This window comes from Triturus cristatus, chromosome 8 (assembly GCF_964204655.1).
Source record: "Triturus cristatus chromosome 8, aTriCri1.1, whole genome shotgun sequence".
NCBI classification, from domain to species: Eukaryota; Metazoa; Chordata; class Amphibia; order Caudata; family Salamandridae; genus Triturus; species Triturus cristatus.
The window spans coordinates 1,452,566,887-1,452,583,601 of record NC_140591.1 but is presented as its reverse complement, the minus strand read 5'-3'; the positions used below and the strand labels follow the sequence as shown (position 1 = coordinate 1,452,583,601).

Sequence of the window (16,715 nt, the reverse complement as noted above, 5' to 3'; positions counted from 1 at the left end):
TGCATGCTTCCCTGGGGTCTTGGATGGACATCTACTCACCTGCCACTGAGTTGCATAGGCATAGCAAGTTTACGCTGTCCTTACCTGGCTTTAAACCCGGCCATAGGGTGACCAACTGGCATGGGTGCAAATTCAGGACGGTGAGTTGAAAAATTCCGGACAAAGGGTCCAAATTCAGGACAAAAATTCAGTACACGAGGTCAAAATTCAGGACAAAACTTCAGGACAAAAGGTACGTTTAACAGACACATCAGAGGAGGTCGCGCAACAGTATATAATTAAGCCCATCCATATCCAAACATATTCAACCATTTACAAACCTATCCATCATGTATCCTTCCATCCATCCATCATTTCACTCACTCATCCATCCATCCATCCATCCCTCCATCCAACCTTTCACTCATCCATCCATTATCCATCCATCCATCCACCCTTTCACCCTATCCATCGGTACACTCATCCATCCACTCTTCCACCCATCCATCCAGCCTTTTACCCATCCAGCCATCCTTTTACTTACTCATCCATCCACCCAGTCACTCATCCTTCCACTCATTCACCCTTTCAGTCATCCATCCATCCATCTCCCTTTCTCTCTCTCAATCAACCCTTTCACTTAGCCAACCTTCCTTCCACCTACTCATCCACTCATGAATCCCTCCATTGACCCTATCACACATCCGTCCTTTCTCTCATCTACCCTCCCTTTCAATCCTTCACTCATCTATCCATCCTTTTGTCCATCTACCCTCCCTTTCACTCACTCATCCTTACATCCACCCTTTCACTCATCCGTCCATCCTTTCACTTATTAATTCATCAATCCATCCATCATTTCACTCATCCATTCACTCGCCTATCATCCACCCTTTCACTCATCCATCCACCCTTTTACCCATCCATCTACCCTTCCACCCATACATCCATCTATTTACCTTTTCTCTCATCCATTCATCCTTTCTCTCATTATCAATCCAATCACCCTTTCATTCATTCATTCACCCTTTCACAAATCTATCCAGCCATCCACCCATCCCTTCACTTACTCACTCGCCCACCTTTTCATATTAATTATGAGCTGAGCCTTTGTCTGCAGGATTGCAGACAGAAGAGGCCCAACAAGAATTTCAACCTTGCTGTAGTTCCTAAAGCAAGGGGTGGGGGTAGGGTTCACTATGCCCTTGCACATTGGCAATCTGAAAAAGTGGAAGTCATGCATGATGAGGAGTGCCAGGCCATGAGGTGACTGTGACAGGTGTTGTTTCCAGGGCTTTGAGTGGGATGAAAAACTGGGGGGTCTCTCCACAGGGGGTGTTTGATGTAATAAGGGCGTAACTTAAAACACCTAATCTAAAAATCTGTGCTTAGTACAGTGTGCCGCCCAACTGGTATTTTGCCTCTTCTGTCATTGCATCCAGATATATAACACAACACGTAACGTTACACCTGCCACAAGCCAGAACTATTGGCTTTGTCAATGGTTGTTAGTTGCATAAAATAAAAAAGCAGCAATCATGGCTTCCTTGAATATAATAGTGAAAATGAATCAGTTCTAAAATGACGAGACTGTGAAAGAACTCTAGCCCCTTCTTTTTAACTTCTTTCACCAGCTTCTTTTCTCAAACTGGATTTTCTGTAGCAGAATTGGCGTTTTTGCACATTTCTTCCTTCCGACAGAATGCCCTGGAGGCCCACCACGTTTTGCAGCTTAGACTGGCCCACTGTCATTCTGTATGCGGCAATCAGCCGCATACAGAATGACAAAGGGCAGGGTGGGGCTGCTCTTGTGCTCTAGGAGGAGTGCGAGGCGGCCCCATCAGGGGGCTGAGCGTTCATGCAGGCGAACAGTGCTGTTCCCTGCAATGCCCAAAATTACGGACAAAAGGCGTCCGTAAAAGGGATCCTCATGGACAATGGACGTGAGGTCCAAATTACGGACAGTCCGTGAAATTTACGGACGGTTGGTCACCCTACCCAGCCGTATCCATTGGGCCCTGCGCCCTTGGCACCTTGCTCACCAGTGTGAATTTAATATCGTCCCCACAGACTGGCACCATTACAACTCCTGACCACCACTTCTTCCATTCCTCCCAATAACAGCTCCTATCCAGGTGTCTCTGACAATGGTGCGCAGCGACCATAAGCAGCCAAAACTGCCATTTGAAAGGCTCAGGGCTGCCAATAAACCGGATGCCCAGACGGACATGGAGATGGGTGCAGTCGGCCCAATAATTCAGGTCAGATGACTGGTGCGGAGGCCATCATTGTGGAGCTCAGCACTGGCTTTCGCTCCATCGACACCCTTACAAACTGTCTCGACTGCATAGGGGAACGCTTGGATCACCCCGAAAATCAGATTAGACAGTGGAGAGGAAATCAAATCGAGTTTGGAAGATGGTGCTGCGACGGTCGCCAAGCGGCTGGAGAAAGTAGAGCGTCTTCTAAAAACAGAAGTCACCAAGAATGAGGATTCGGAAGCTAAATCCCAGCGGAATCCACAGATACAGGCTGCCCTGACCTGTATATTGAGCACCTACTTGCAGTCCTTTTTGACAAACAAAACGTTACATCAACCTTGGTGGTGGGGCAAGCACACCAGTCTCTTGACCCACGTCCTCCTCCTGGTGCCCCGAAGCACCCTAGAATTGCCAGTCTTCTGAACTTCCGGGATACAGGACTCCGACTGGCACAATACCAGGGTGCCACTATCTCCGTGCCAGACTTCACGATGGCAGTTCAGGAGGCACGCCATAAATTTACAGAAGTCAAGACTATGCTGTGGAAAATGGGCCTGTAATATGGCATGTTCTACTCTGCCCGTCTCCAGACTAATCTAAATGACCACGCCCGTTTTTTTGATACTCCAGCGGACACAGTCACCTTCTGCACACAGTTTATGAAGGAGTGGACTCCCCCATGCTGTGACACATCCGAGATGCTCTCTGCCGGATCTGCATGCCTGGCGAGCTTGGACCTTTTCCCACCAGACTGATGGACATGCATGTGCTCATGCCCTGCACCTGCCAACTCTCTCGCGGCCGCTTCACCTATGTCGAGATACAGCCTTACAAGGTTTTTGCATCCCGATTTTGTCTTCACTTCATGAACACTTTGTGATCCATTTCTACACCCTGATGCTCAAGACAAACTTGCAAATGGTTCTTTATGAGAATGTGCCCTCTTTCTGCATGGTTGCCCCTACTTTTTGCTGAATTGCTGATGTGCTTTGACTGAGTGTGCTCTGAGCTCCTGCTAATCAGGTACCCAGGGCCTATGTTCTTTCCCTAAAACTGCATTGAAGCCTCAACCAAATTGGCATCTCTGGCCACAGGTCAGCCCCTGGTAAATGCTACCACAGGTGCCCAAGACACTTTGACCAGAGAAGGCCTCTAAGGGCTGCAGCATTTATTGTGCCACCCTTAGAGGTCCTTAACTCTTACACTCACACACTGCCTTTGCAGGAAACTTGTCTTGGTGCAGAACAAAGTGAAGAGTCGACATGGCACACATGCCTGTGTGCCATGCCTACAACCCACTGCCCTGGCATAGATCAGTCTCCACTCGAGCTGGGTGCACTATACCAGTGGTGAGGGTACAGGTGCATACGCCCTGTACCCCTACAGTGTCTAAGGCCATTCTTAGACATTGTAAGTGCAGTGCTGCCATTAAGAGTATATGGTGCTGGGAGTTTGTCATTACGAACTCAACAGCACCATAATGGCTACACTGAAAACTGAGAAGTTTGAAATCAAGCTTCTCAGCACATTAAACCCACACTGATGCCAGTGTGGGATTTAATGAAAAATGCACACAGAGGGCACCTTAGAGATGCCCCCTGAAAACTAAACTACCACTAGTGTCCAGGCTGAGTGGCTGCTTTCAGCTGCCACCAACAGACATGTTTCTGGACCCCTGGGTCGAGAGCCTGCTGCTCTTCGGGGCCTGAAGCAATGCACATCCTGGGACGAAGTGCCAAGCCTCCTCCCCCAGGATGGGCAGTGTTCACGAAGGGTAAGCTTCAAAGACATGCCGCCTTTGTGAGGTTCCCCAGGCCACTTGCTGCTTTCATCAACTGGTCCCCACTGGTTCTGACCCCCACTTTGGGCGGGAGAACCAGCGGGAAAAACAAGTGAGGAGAGAGGTGTGCCCACCTCTGCCAACTCCACCCCTCAGGTGGGGGAGGCGAGGTGAAGCATAACTCGGAGTCTCAGCCATCTTGCAGATGGGGTTGGGACTCAGCCAACCAGGGACAGGTTCATGCCCCCCTCCCACTGGAGGGTGGCATAATAGGGGGTGTACCCACCCCAGATAAGGGACCCATTGGTCCCTGCCTTTTACCTAACTGTAACGCCCATAAATCTAGTATTTAGGGGCACCCCTGAACCTTGCTTCCTCAGACAAGAAGAAACTACAAGGAAATGAAAAAGAAGGACCAAACAGCCGTGCATCAGCTAACAAGAGGAATACACCCACTGACTTGGCCCCAGCCCTACCGGCCTGTCTCCACCTCGAACCTGCTCCTGCGAAATCTCGGTTTGCCCTGCAGCCAGCAACCTCGAAAACCCCAGAGGACCTTCCTGTCTTCAACCTCAAAGACTTTGTCTCCAGCGAACACCGGATTTGTTAATCTGCAACCTCTAGCTCTGGCCGGACACCGCAAATCTGCCCCACACTGCACCCGCTGTCCACGGCCCAAGCTCAAGTGGACAAACACCACGAGGAGGTCACCCCAGCGATCCTGACCCAAGATCTGGGGACCCCTGCCCTGCCTCCAGTCAACGCCTGCGGCATAAATCCAGAAGGTCCCCCCAACCGCGACCAGGAGCTGGTAAGAAGATTCGACCCCCATAAGGCACCCCTGCACCCGACGCCCCACGGCCTTGGGTGGTCAAACCAATGGTGCCTAACCAACCCCTAACTTCCCAACTTGCCTCTCGAAGTGGGCGTCGCACCCAGAAGACGTTCGCTCCCAAGCCTGCAGTGCCTTTGCAAACCAGAGGTTCCCCATTGCACACAACAGGGCGGCTGACGTCGAAACAGCACCCTGCACCCAGCCGCTCTAGTGCCGCTGAGGGTGCACCTTTGGTGCTACTTTGTTTCCCCATTTGCCCTGAGCTAAAGTCTAGGAGCTTTGCTCCCACAACCAAGTGGCCTGCTTGCCAGCAGCCACCAACCGGAGGCCCCAAATCCCCCATTGGATAACATTGGGCCTCAGCACTCTGCACTCGGCCACCCTAGTGCCGGAGGGTGTAGAGTGCATCCTTGACCCTGGGTGACCCCTGACTCTACCCCCAGAACCTCAACTCCCACTACCAAATACTGAACTCTAAACCAATACCACTATTTTCCTTCGTAGGATAACATAAACTGTTTTGCTTAAAGTTTCCAAGTATGGAGTTTGAAAACCTAAAGAAATTCTTTAAAATTGTACTTTTTAACCAAAACGATTTTACTTACCTGTTTACAGGAAATGTCCCAGAGTAGTATCCAGGTATACTACTCTGAATAAGAAAAGAAATCTCAAAAGTAACTTACCTGTAATTTTACTGAAAAGCCCATTCAAGTCCATGTTCTGTACTTATAAAGTATTGCATTTCTCTGAAACCATACTGCAAGTCAAAACAAAGTGCATATACAATTACAATTCAAACTGTTTACAAAATGCATTACTACTGTAAAGTATTTTGTGCTTACCTGTGCCAGGCTTGCTTGGTTCTAGAAAATAAAATAACTAAAATAATATTTTCATACAAAAACAATTGGTCTGAAGTTAAGTCTTTGAGAGTGTGAATTCATTTGCTGACGGAGTGTGTACAACAAATGCTTAACACTGTCCTCGGATACTGCCTTACTGCTTGACCACATTACCACAAATAGAGAGTGAGGTGCTATCTAACTTTACCTCTACCTACCTTTGGGGTTCCACTGGAATCTGTGCACACTATACCTCACTCTGATATAGTATATACAGAGCCAGCTTCCTACAGGCTTGTCTGCTGCAGTGTTGTTCACCCCCTAAGGTGTAAACAGCCCTAGAAATTGTTGTGGTTGATGTTTTTATTAGTTACAAGTTCTGGGATTCGCTAGGCAGCTTAGCTCCTTGTGTGGGTGGGGGGAGATTGTAGTTATGTGCTCTACTTATGTTTCTCGATTTGCCTCACAGAAAGGAGCGAATACAATTGGTCGAAACCCACGTTCTAACCCGTGCCAAGGTCACCCTCCCTCCATTTTTTTTTTTATCATTCACGCTGATTGTTATTTGCTTATCGTCGCTACTAGCCCATCTGGATATATTGACACACTCTAATTATTCTTCAATGTTACCTACAATAATGGCTGTTTATTTGTATGTTTTTGTAGCTTAACAAAATGATAAAGTAAAAAAAACAATTACGATACATGTAATAAAACTCCTCCTGAGCAAGGTTGATGCTTTTCGGCCACTCTCATTTAAGGCTTCCTCAGTACTAAGGGAGATGTATGATCTTAAGCCGAACAGCACACAAAAAACTTTATGGATTAGGGATTCTAGATGCCGGTGCGGGACGTAAATCCGTATTGATTCAAAACTGGCGTTTAAAGAGTATGTAACAATGCGGTTAGAAGTATCGATCAGAAATACAATTTTTAGCAAATGTGCTGTAACCTAATTGGGTGATGTTGTTTATTCCTGGTGTTTTGGGCCATAATACAAACACACCTCAATTGGATAGCCAAAACACTTCATTTGGGCACTAGGCTCTCTCACAGTGGCGTTGGACGAGCAACACCAAGGTGGGAATAAAAAGGTGTCTCTTTAAAATCAGATGTCCCAAGAAACCGACCACACAAGCAAGAAGGATCCAATCAGTAAAGAGCTCCCTGCTGCTGAACTGGTGCCGTGGTGGAGTAGTCCTGGTAATCTTCTGTCTAATCATCCGTGTCCAGGAAGGGGCACAGACAAAGCATACAAGTCAATTGGGTCCAACTAACACGAACTGGTAATCCTAGCTGTTTGCAGCACCAAACAGCCTAGGGGCCAGTACTCATATGGTTGGTCCTAGTGTTTTTTTTTTCTTTTAAGGACCTGTTTACCAAATGTCACCAATCATGGTAATTGTGTTGTGGTGTAAGCTCAAAGGGACAAGAGGCACCCACAGGAACCTGGTCTTTAAAATCATCACCTTTGGTCGGTTGTGTCACTTTTTAAGGAAAGTTTCAGGTGGATTGTTGTCAGGGTGAATTACGTCTAACACAATCATTTCATTTCCCCTAATGAGGAGATCTCCTGGAATCTGATACTTAAGGCTCTCTATTTTCTATTCTCTACCTTTGACTCAACTCTTTACAACAGTCGCAAACAGATCGGCCTGTCAAGAATGATAAGACTTTGGGCCCAATTCTTACAGTAACAACTTACTTTCATTTTGAAGTGTGCCGATAACATCATCCACAATGGAGTCTGGCGTAAATCCTACCGTCTGCGATAAAAGACCCAGTAACGATGCAATCTTTAACCTCACTGAATTATCATTCTCCTAAAACACAAAATCAAGATGACATCACTACACACGTTCACTGTTTTAACATCAACATTCAAGCACTTAAACAGTTAATAAGGCAGATGCACTCAACCAAGAAACCAGATGTATTCATCCATGGAGATGCTGCAGTGTTATGGTCGGCTACATGGACATTATGTGTCCTTTGTACTCCCCTGGACACTCCAAATACAGATCGCCATGAAAACATTTAGATCATGATTACAAGTATTGCAGAATGGAATTCTCATCCAGCACTCCACTTAGCAATATAATCGGAGGTAAAGTGTTTCCACATTTGGATTTACTGGGTGCAGAAACCCTGGCACAATTTTAGCACATAAAACTCCGATCCGTTAAAAAAGACTTTGGTAAAGGGCTACATTGCAGTTGGGGCCTGGTTCGCAACCCCTGTCAGACCCTCGGCCAAGGAACGGGTCGACGTGAGCATTAAATGGTCCCCCACTGCTAGTTTTCACTTCAGCCAGCCAGCTCACCTCTCCCACACATCACACCACACACCCCCATTCCACACAGGAGCCCCTGCAGATATTTACCACGAGCTCAGAACAGGTCACAAATGTCCGTGTTAAACGACATGAAATTGGGAATTCTGTGAGATACACCAGCCTGAAAAACGTATTCCCCATTTCACACGGCTTAAATCGCAATTGTAGTTACTCCATGAGGAGTTTACATACGGTATCAGTCATTCCAGATACCGATAATGTCCTAAAATTCCGTGACAGTTGTAATCAGAGCCTGGTTTCCTTTAATAGACATCAGAGGGCACAGAAGGAGACAGAGGTGTTGCAGTGACCATACCAGGATGCGCCCCTTGAGCACACTAAATTCTAATACAGGTCAAAAGCGCCCCTTGAACACACTAAATTCTAATACAGGTCAAAAGCCATTACACAAAGATAGAAAAGGGGACAACAGGAGAATAAGTGCCCTTTTGAGCCTCTGTGATGAGGACAACGGGGGTGTGGTAACCACCACAACAAAGTGCAAGGGACGGTTGGGTCAGGATCGGAATTGGAGGATCACAATGCTACCAACGCACCACTAGGCAGTCTAGAATGAACTCCATTTTCACAGACGTGTAAGGGGCGCCTCTCTGATGTAGCTAATACCTGTGTACTTTACTCTTTGTTTTAATGCTACTCCTCGAACTATGGTTTGCTTCCTTGTATCAAAAGGGAGGGGGGGGGGGAGGAACATTAGAAAATATATATATTTATTTTTCTGTGCACTATTATCCAAGTGTTTGCTAAATTTATACAACCTATTTTTACTGTATCCAGCTTACCTATGATTCATCTGTTCTTATTCCTATGAACGATACAGTTTCAGCTTTATTTTGCATTCAGACTATTGCCTATGCATACCAAAACTGAGAATAGTTTAAAGCGATTAAAAATAATGAGAATATTTTCGAGCTTAAAAGTGCCATGGAGATAAGTGGGATTTTGAGGGGAAAAGCGCCACAGACTTCGTTTGATGGGACTTGGCCCAACATAAACACTTCTCACTGGGCATCAGCCTCTCCAACAAAAATCTCAAAAGAAAACACATTAGGTGATGCTCCAGAATTCCACCTGAGAAGAGTTAAAAAGTGGAGATCGGAGAGCCTTCTATCGGATGAACACCTTCTATAACACAGCTTATTCAAGCTACTGTCCGACCACTGCTAAGTACTGCGTGGCTCACACATTCTCAAACTCTCATCCCCCAAGAACTTTAAGGACACCTCAATGGTTTCTCGCGCAAAAAGTGGGGTGGATCCAATTTCTCTACTCTGGCCCCTTCCTTCTGGAACTCTCTCCCTGATAACCTCCGCTCCGCAACTCAGTACCTTTCCTTCCGTGGAGACTTGAAAACCTTCCTATTTAGCCAGGCTTTCCCCGCCTAAATTTTCTCCCCGGTCTTCCTTCCCCTCAGCCACTGAACCTTCAGCGCCAAGAAACCGCAAGGTGTATGCTGCGCTTTATAAGCATTTTAAATTAGAAATTAAATTAATGGTGTATGCCTTCCTATATGATGTCCTAAACAATTCGCAATTTGATTGTTGGGCTCAGAGTTTATGGTTTGACGCCAGGTAGAGTGGGAAATGTCCCAACAATACAACCCAGGTTATTTGTACATCTGTGCTGAGAAATTACTGGAGACCAGAGGTGTTCAGAAGAACACCAAGCATTCCTCATGCTCAGCATGTGGTTAAGTGTCCTAAAGGCCTAGAATGCTCTGGTCGTTCCATGCTTACAGTCACTCGGAGGGGAATTCAGTGAGCTGCCTGGAGCATTAAGCATAAAGGGTGGCAGTGGGAATGGGAAATTCAGTGTTGGGCAAATGATGTCAAAGGTGAGCTTCTTCATCATCATTATCTGCTAAACTGAAACCATTGAATTTCAGGTAAAGACACGCCCTATAAACTATCATTTACAAGATGGGGGTAAGTCCACAGAACATTATCAGAGGTTCACAATCCAAGATTAAACAGAAGATAGGTCAGTTCCTGTTTGAATCATATAAAAGGAGGAATTTCCAAGATATGGATGAGTCACAATGTATTACTAAATGAAAATGATATTTATGAAAATGAGGACAGTTTCTACATGTGATGTTGAAAATAGTTGGAATTAATTTTTGCGCCACTCAATATGAACCTTATTCACAGACTCCAAGCTGTCTGAAAGCTTCAAATAAACAAGAATGAATTACAAGAAATAAATGTGTAGAGGGATGTGGACGAGATGGCTGCTTGACTTGACAACTCTATCCTGGTGACGACCTCAAACAATCTTTATGACGTCTACATCATTGTGATCTATAGAGGGAAGATAATCCCTGAAATCAAAATGCTTCCTGATCACGACTGAGGTACAGTTGCGCCATTAAAGTGAGCAATATTGAAGTGAAAACGGTTTTGTTGACCTGGATTTGGAGCTGTAATACAGTATTTTGTGTTCTTATTTTGATCAATAAACAGTTTATAAAAAAAAAAGAAAACTATTTCAAAACCATTCAAGTGAGTCAAAATGGTGGCCCTCGGGCGCTCTATCTGGCTTCAAGAGTTCTGAAACTGCATATGGCAGCAATTTTAAGTCATTTTGCTGTCAGGAAATGAAATGAAATCCAGTATTTGTAAAGTGCACAATTACCTGAGGGTGTCAAGGCGCTGGGGGCAGTCGGGAAGATTAAGCGAGCTATTGCCCAGAATCGCATGGTGCTGGACTAACCTGCCGCCGGCACCGGGGATCGAACCGTGAACCCCGTGGTTCGGAGGCAGGCGCCCTGGCCGCTGCGCCACAAGACAAGGGCATTTCCAACTGATACCAAGAAAGTATTGATTTTCATCCATCATTTGGCACTGCAACAAAACAGCCCAGCACGATCTCGCCTGAGACTGTAGTGAAGATTGCTATCTATATACGTACAATGCGAAGTTAGCACAACCGCGTCAGATGTTAGAAAGCCATCTTGCCGCTTTTGCTGCTTTTGCACACGACACTGTAGTTGCATGTTATTAATTGAGAAATGCTTGCTCGACTTTGCTTCACATGAGAACTGTCTGTTGTTCACATCTCTAACAGTAAGCAGCGACCTTGGTCTGAACATTGTGTAAAGAAACAGTCTGGGTCGCTAGACGGTGCATGTTGTTGGGTTCAGGTTGATCGGCCCACTATTTAGCCATAACACGCACGCAGCTGCAAATACCTGAAAGTCGGGTGCTTTTAATATTGCAGTGCTGCATGTTTTTTATTCATTCGGAAGAAGAGCTTTCCCAGGAGCAGAGTCTAGCTGATCCTGTGATGTGATTCCACTAAGCTGATCTTTACGATATGGGGTTCCCCATTCAAGCCTAGAGACCTTTTATTAGTCTAATATTAATAATAATAATATTAGTTTACTAGCGAAAGGAAGGTGGCTGATATCCACTGTCATTTTAGTATGATTACTCCTTTCATTATCTATGGTATTGTAACTATGCTGATGGTTTTGATCTTAATCATTTGTCTGCTTAGGTTAGCCAAAGTACTGCATCTTAGGACACAAGGTTTATAAAATAAACTCTTTAAACTTTACTGTGTCTCTGTTTATTCTGTTGTGGACTGATATGAGAATAATTATGAACAGGTATTTCTGATTCCCACCATTCCTGAGAATACCCTAGGTCGCTTGTTCTGGGTTGTATATACATTGGGACCGCCGAGATAAAACTCGGATAACGAATGGGACACTGATGCTGGTCGGATAAGGGGTTCTGAGGTGAGTTTTTGGTACACCACAATTCACTGAGGTCCTGGTTTCCTGTGCATAGTTCTGTGCATAAGCAGAATCCCTGCAACATGGCGCACCTAACGTTTGGTCGATTGATTTGAAACGCCTTAGTAGTGCTTATATTAGTCCACAACACCCTCACTCTGGTTTCCGGTTAACGGGAGTGACGGTTTAACCTACCTGTGTTTCGACTAATAGGTTCTTTCAAGCTTGATCATTAAAAAGGTTATTTTTACTGAACCCCAGTGCTACTGTTGATATCGTTGATACTATTTAGTGTGTCCTTATGGCGGTTGACATAGCCGCGCATAGTCGTGCACCTCTGCACCGTCATTTGACGACGTATGGGGTGCCGGATGATGGGATGGCTGTTATTTTGTGGTGAGCGCTGATGCGTCTTACCCTTATGAGTTGTTTTACTCTTGGGTGACCTTTCCGGCGGTGGATGTAGACGATGATACGTTTCATTCCTATACTCCCACACAGCTGCCTGCGATCTATACGCCGTATAGGACACAAGAAATTCCTATTTCTGCCTGTCAGCATACCATTTGGTTTAATGGCGCCCTTCCCCATGCGGTTGCACCGGCTAGAATGGGCCCGTTGTCTATTGCAGGGGCCACATGGCCGGTGATAGCCGGATTTACGCCTCATCCCCGCTATCTCACGGTGGCGGTGGCGGAGTTGCGGGTACTACACACAGCCCTGATTACAGTTCATAGGGCTTTAGTGCAGTACGTGTCATGCAACGTGCAGGTGGGGGCACCCGCTGTTGCGGGACAACCAACGGACCACCACGCGGTGGTTATTAGTCCTGTTATGGTTAATTCGGTTATGGGCAAGCGCCCCCAAAATAAGGATGATTTTCTTTATTGGCTTGCTGAGAAATTTGACCAACTGGAGGCGGTTTTTCCGCATACCTCTCCTGTGGAGAAACACAGGATTCTCACCATTAGTTTGCCGAAAGACTTGGTCCCAGATATGGCTGATTGCACAAACTGGGGCAAGGTCTTTGCCACGACCTACTCGAAGTGCTTCGGCACTCCGTCTATGTCTGTACTACCCTCCGTCATTAAACGTGTTCAAGAGAATCACGGAGCGGAGGCTGCTGTTGAATTAGGAATGAAGCTTGTCGGCGTGTTTGATGTGGTGGCTTCCATGGTAATGGGCAACCTCAAAGGCGATGCCATGCAGTTCCAAGTAGCTAATAAGCTGGACCACGTGGATGAACTTGACAGGCCTCAGGAGTTCGCTAAAATAATTGTGCAAGCCTATAGGACCGTAGGCCGTAGTGCCTTGGGTGTTAAACCAACTGTGATAGTTCCCGATATAGTACAGCAAACTAAGGTGAGCTTGTCTACTAAAGACGAATGCCCAAATATTCCTAAACAAAATTGGCGAGCAAAGAAACAGGGGAAGCAGCAACAGAAACAGGGGTCTCGTCCTGCCTCACCCGTACAGTCGACTAGCGAACGCACATATGATCTGCGCGATCGATCTAGTATTAAGTCACCTGATAGATTTCAGGTTTCTGATCAACGCTCTCCTCGTTCTTCACAGGAAACATCGGCTTCACAATCCGGTGGCGGAGACCGTGGGAAGGGAAGGGGTGCTCAAAGTCGTGAGCAACCCCGTCAGACTGACGGGCAAAGGCAAGCAGGACGAGTCTGCACGTCAACGACCCCAGTTTCATAAGAAGAAAGTTGCTGCGCTAACAGCGAGGTATGCCACAGATGGTGCGGACGCAGCTTCAGAACCTGACATGGGCGCTAACGCTGCTCGACAGCGCGGCGGAAGTTACAGTAGTGCGACAAGCACTGCGTCCATAACTGGTGGCGACAGCAACTGATACGTTCATAACTGTAGAAACTGCTGACACTAGAGTGGCTCCCCCTGACAGACAGTATAATATAGTCCTTTTAATTGAAGGTGACATACAATGCACGATTAACGGGATTTTTTGGGATAATCTGACCTCTTCCTATGATATTCTATTGGCAGTGGCTGATTGGCCCCCGGCTTTTATTTTAGATGCTCCTAGAGGGGAGGAGGTGATCCTCCCGTCCTTTGCACACACAGTGCCAAAGGACCAAGCTAAGAAGTTCAAGGTGTAATTGAAACATGTGTGTCACCAATGAGTAAGCCTTTATTCACTGTGACGAAGCCTGATGGGTCGTACCGCCTGGTTTTGGATTACCGGCATTTAAACTCTCATTGCCGGACATGCGCAGTACAAAATACCCACAGTTCGGCTCTCGTCGATAGTCTCGTGAGAAAACGGTTTAAAACCACACTTGACATTTCCAATGGCTTTTACAGCCATAACCTCTCCTCTCTTAGTAGGGAGTGGACGGCGTTTACCTCGGGTGGCAAACAAAAACATTTCAAAAGATTACCGATGGGCTATAAAAACAGCCCTGGTGTCTTCGCCGCTCGTGTTGTCTCTCTGTTAGAGAGCATAGACCCTGATGCGTACTCATATGTGGATGATATGTATCTCACAGATGACGAGTTGTGGCCGCATCTGTGTCGCGTTGATCGCATCATTGTTTTGTTTGCAGACTTCGGTTACAAATTCAACTTTGCGAAGTCTCACATTGCGGAACATACAGTGTTGTTTTTGGGATACGAACTCAACAATGAAGGTCGAGGATTGGCTCCGCACTTCCTAGAGAAATGCGCATGCCTACGTGCTCCTACGACACTGAAGAAATTACAATCTCTGCTGGGCTTTCTGAATTTCGGACGAACGTACATTCCTGATTATGCCCAGCGTATCAAGTCGCTTTATGCCTTGGTACAACCTACTTTTTCCAAATCATGTTGGCTGCCGGAGCATTCAGCTATATTGCAATCATTGCAAGCTGACCTTCTTGCTTCAAAATACTTATTGACGCGTGATAACCACACTAACCTGGTCATAAGAATTGTGCCAGGCGCAGTGGGTTTCACGTACTTAACGTTCAATGAGGGCGACACCGTCCCCATTGCCTACAAATCACACCTGTACACTTCGGCTGAATTGCGATTTTCCGCTGTCGAGAAAGTTCTGACGGCAGTGCAGATGGCGATTCTGAAAGAACGAGCGCTATCGCAAGGTAAACGCATATTGGTGGTAACACCATATCCTGCCCTTGAGGCGGTGACGAAAGCAAGTGTACCTAATTCTAAGGCTTTGCATCCAAGGTGGATACAATGGGCCACTTCCTTGACATCGCCCGACGTCACATATATCTTTGACGCGGCTCTACAGACTCAGGAGTTCTTGCAGTATGAATTCGTTCATCCAGCTCCTCTGTCTTTGCGCCCGCTCGAGGATTACCATTGTGTCATTTACACTGACGGTTCTGCGCAACCGGCTACTGGATCGAAACATGCCTATTCAGCAGCCTGCGCAATTGTGGTCGGTACTTTCGTGAATGGTGAATTCCAATCCGATGTCGTGCATACGCAGTCATTGGGTGATTGTACCGCACAGTTGGCGGAGCTTCGTGCTCTGGTGCTTGCACTGGAGTTTGCTGATCCTCGAGTCACTACTCTTATAGTGAGTGACTCGTTTTATTGTGTACAATCTTACAACGACAATCTACATTTTTGGTCTCGAAATGACTATCGTGATTCCAAAGGTAGCACAATTAAGCATAAAACGCTTTGGGTTCGAGTGGCAGAACTTAAAGAACATCTGCCTCTCATGAATGTTATTCACACTCTTGGTCACCAACGAGTTGGTGTCCATGCTGTCGGCAACAGCTTAGCTGACGAGGCAGCAAAAACAGCAGTGGCGACATACTTAGTAGCAGCAGTTACAAGATCACAAAGTAAGATCGATGATGACATCTTGGCAGCTATTGCTGCTACTGAGAAGGGAACAAAATATCCAAGAGGTTTCCCTTCTCGTTACCATTATCGCTTAAGTCCTGATAACGTCCCATTAGTGAGGATTAACGACGTTGGTGAGAGATTGATTCCCAACGCGGACTGCAGACCATCTTTGATATTAGTGGCTCACGAGGGCATGGTGTCCGCGCATGCCGGTGTTGCAGCTACTGTATCTCTGTTACAACAACGTTACTGGTGGTGCGGTTTATATAAACAAGCTCGCGCTTATGTTGTTAATTGTGACATTTACCAGCAGATAAAACCTTCAACTGCGGCGCGCCCACCACAAACTCAGTTGTACATATCTAATAAACCACTGGGTTGTGTTTATTTAGATCATTGCGGTCCATTTACCTCTGATACTGCGTACAAATACATCTTGGTTGCAGTGGATTCGTGCACACGTTTTCTGTGGGTGTGACCACAAAGGAGTGCTGATGCCCGTACTGTCATCAAGGATTTGTGTGTCTTTGTTGGAAGTTTTGCATGTGGTACCTTTCATTCTGATCAGGGCCCTGCGTTCGCCACTAAGGTGTACAAAGAAGCCATGAGAAATGTGTGGGTCCAAGTCAAATTTTCGTCTCCATACCGACCTGAGGGTAATAGTGTGGTGGAGCGAATGAACCGTGACTTAAAGCAATCTTTGACAGCCAGGGTTTTAGGTACTGGCTAGCCCACTTGTATGACGTGCAACATGCACTTAATAATCTCCCTAGAAGGTCTCTGGGTGGGCGGACCCCATACATGATGCTCTTTGGCATACAAATGTTTGTCCCAGACCTTGATGGTCTAGACATGGCGGCGTCGGCCGCAATCTTTGACGTAGATGATCACTGTGCTGTATTGCAGAATCTACAAGAAGCCAGAAACAGTCTAGCGAAGGAACACGTACCCTCCACATCTGATGCTGCGCTTCAGATTCCAGTAGTCGGCTGGCCACCTCGAGTTGGTGATCTGGTCCGTGAGAAGGTGGAGAACAAGAAGGAGTTCGGCCCCTTTTATCATGCACCAGTTCCGGTGCTTGGAGTA

At 46.4% G+C, this 16,715-nt stretch overlaps 1 protein-coding gene across 1 annotated transcript in view; it reads right to left on the bottom strand.

Annotated features, from left to right (window-relative positions):
• INTS4 (integrator complex subunit 4) overlaps positions 1-16,715 on the bottom strand; it is a 347,032-nt gene that overhangs the window by 272,119 nt on the left and 58,198 nt on the right. The window contains exon 3 of the mRNA XM_085623249.1: positions 7,403-7,520. Within this exon, the coding sequence (XP_085479375.1) occupies positions 7,403-7,520 (118 nt within the window). The remainder of the gene's footprint in view (positions 1-7,402; positions 7,521-16,715) is intronic.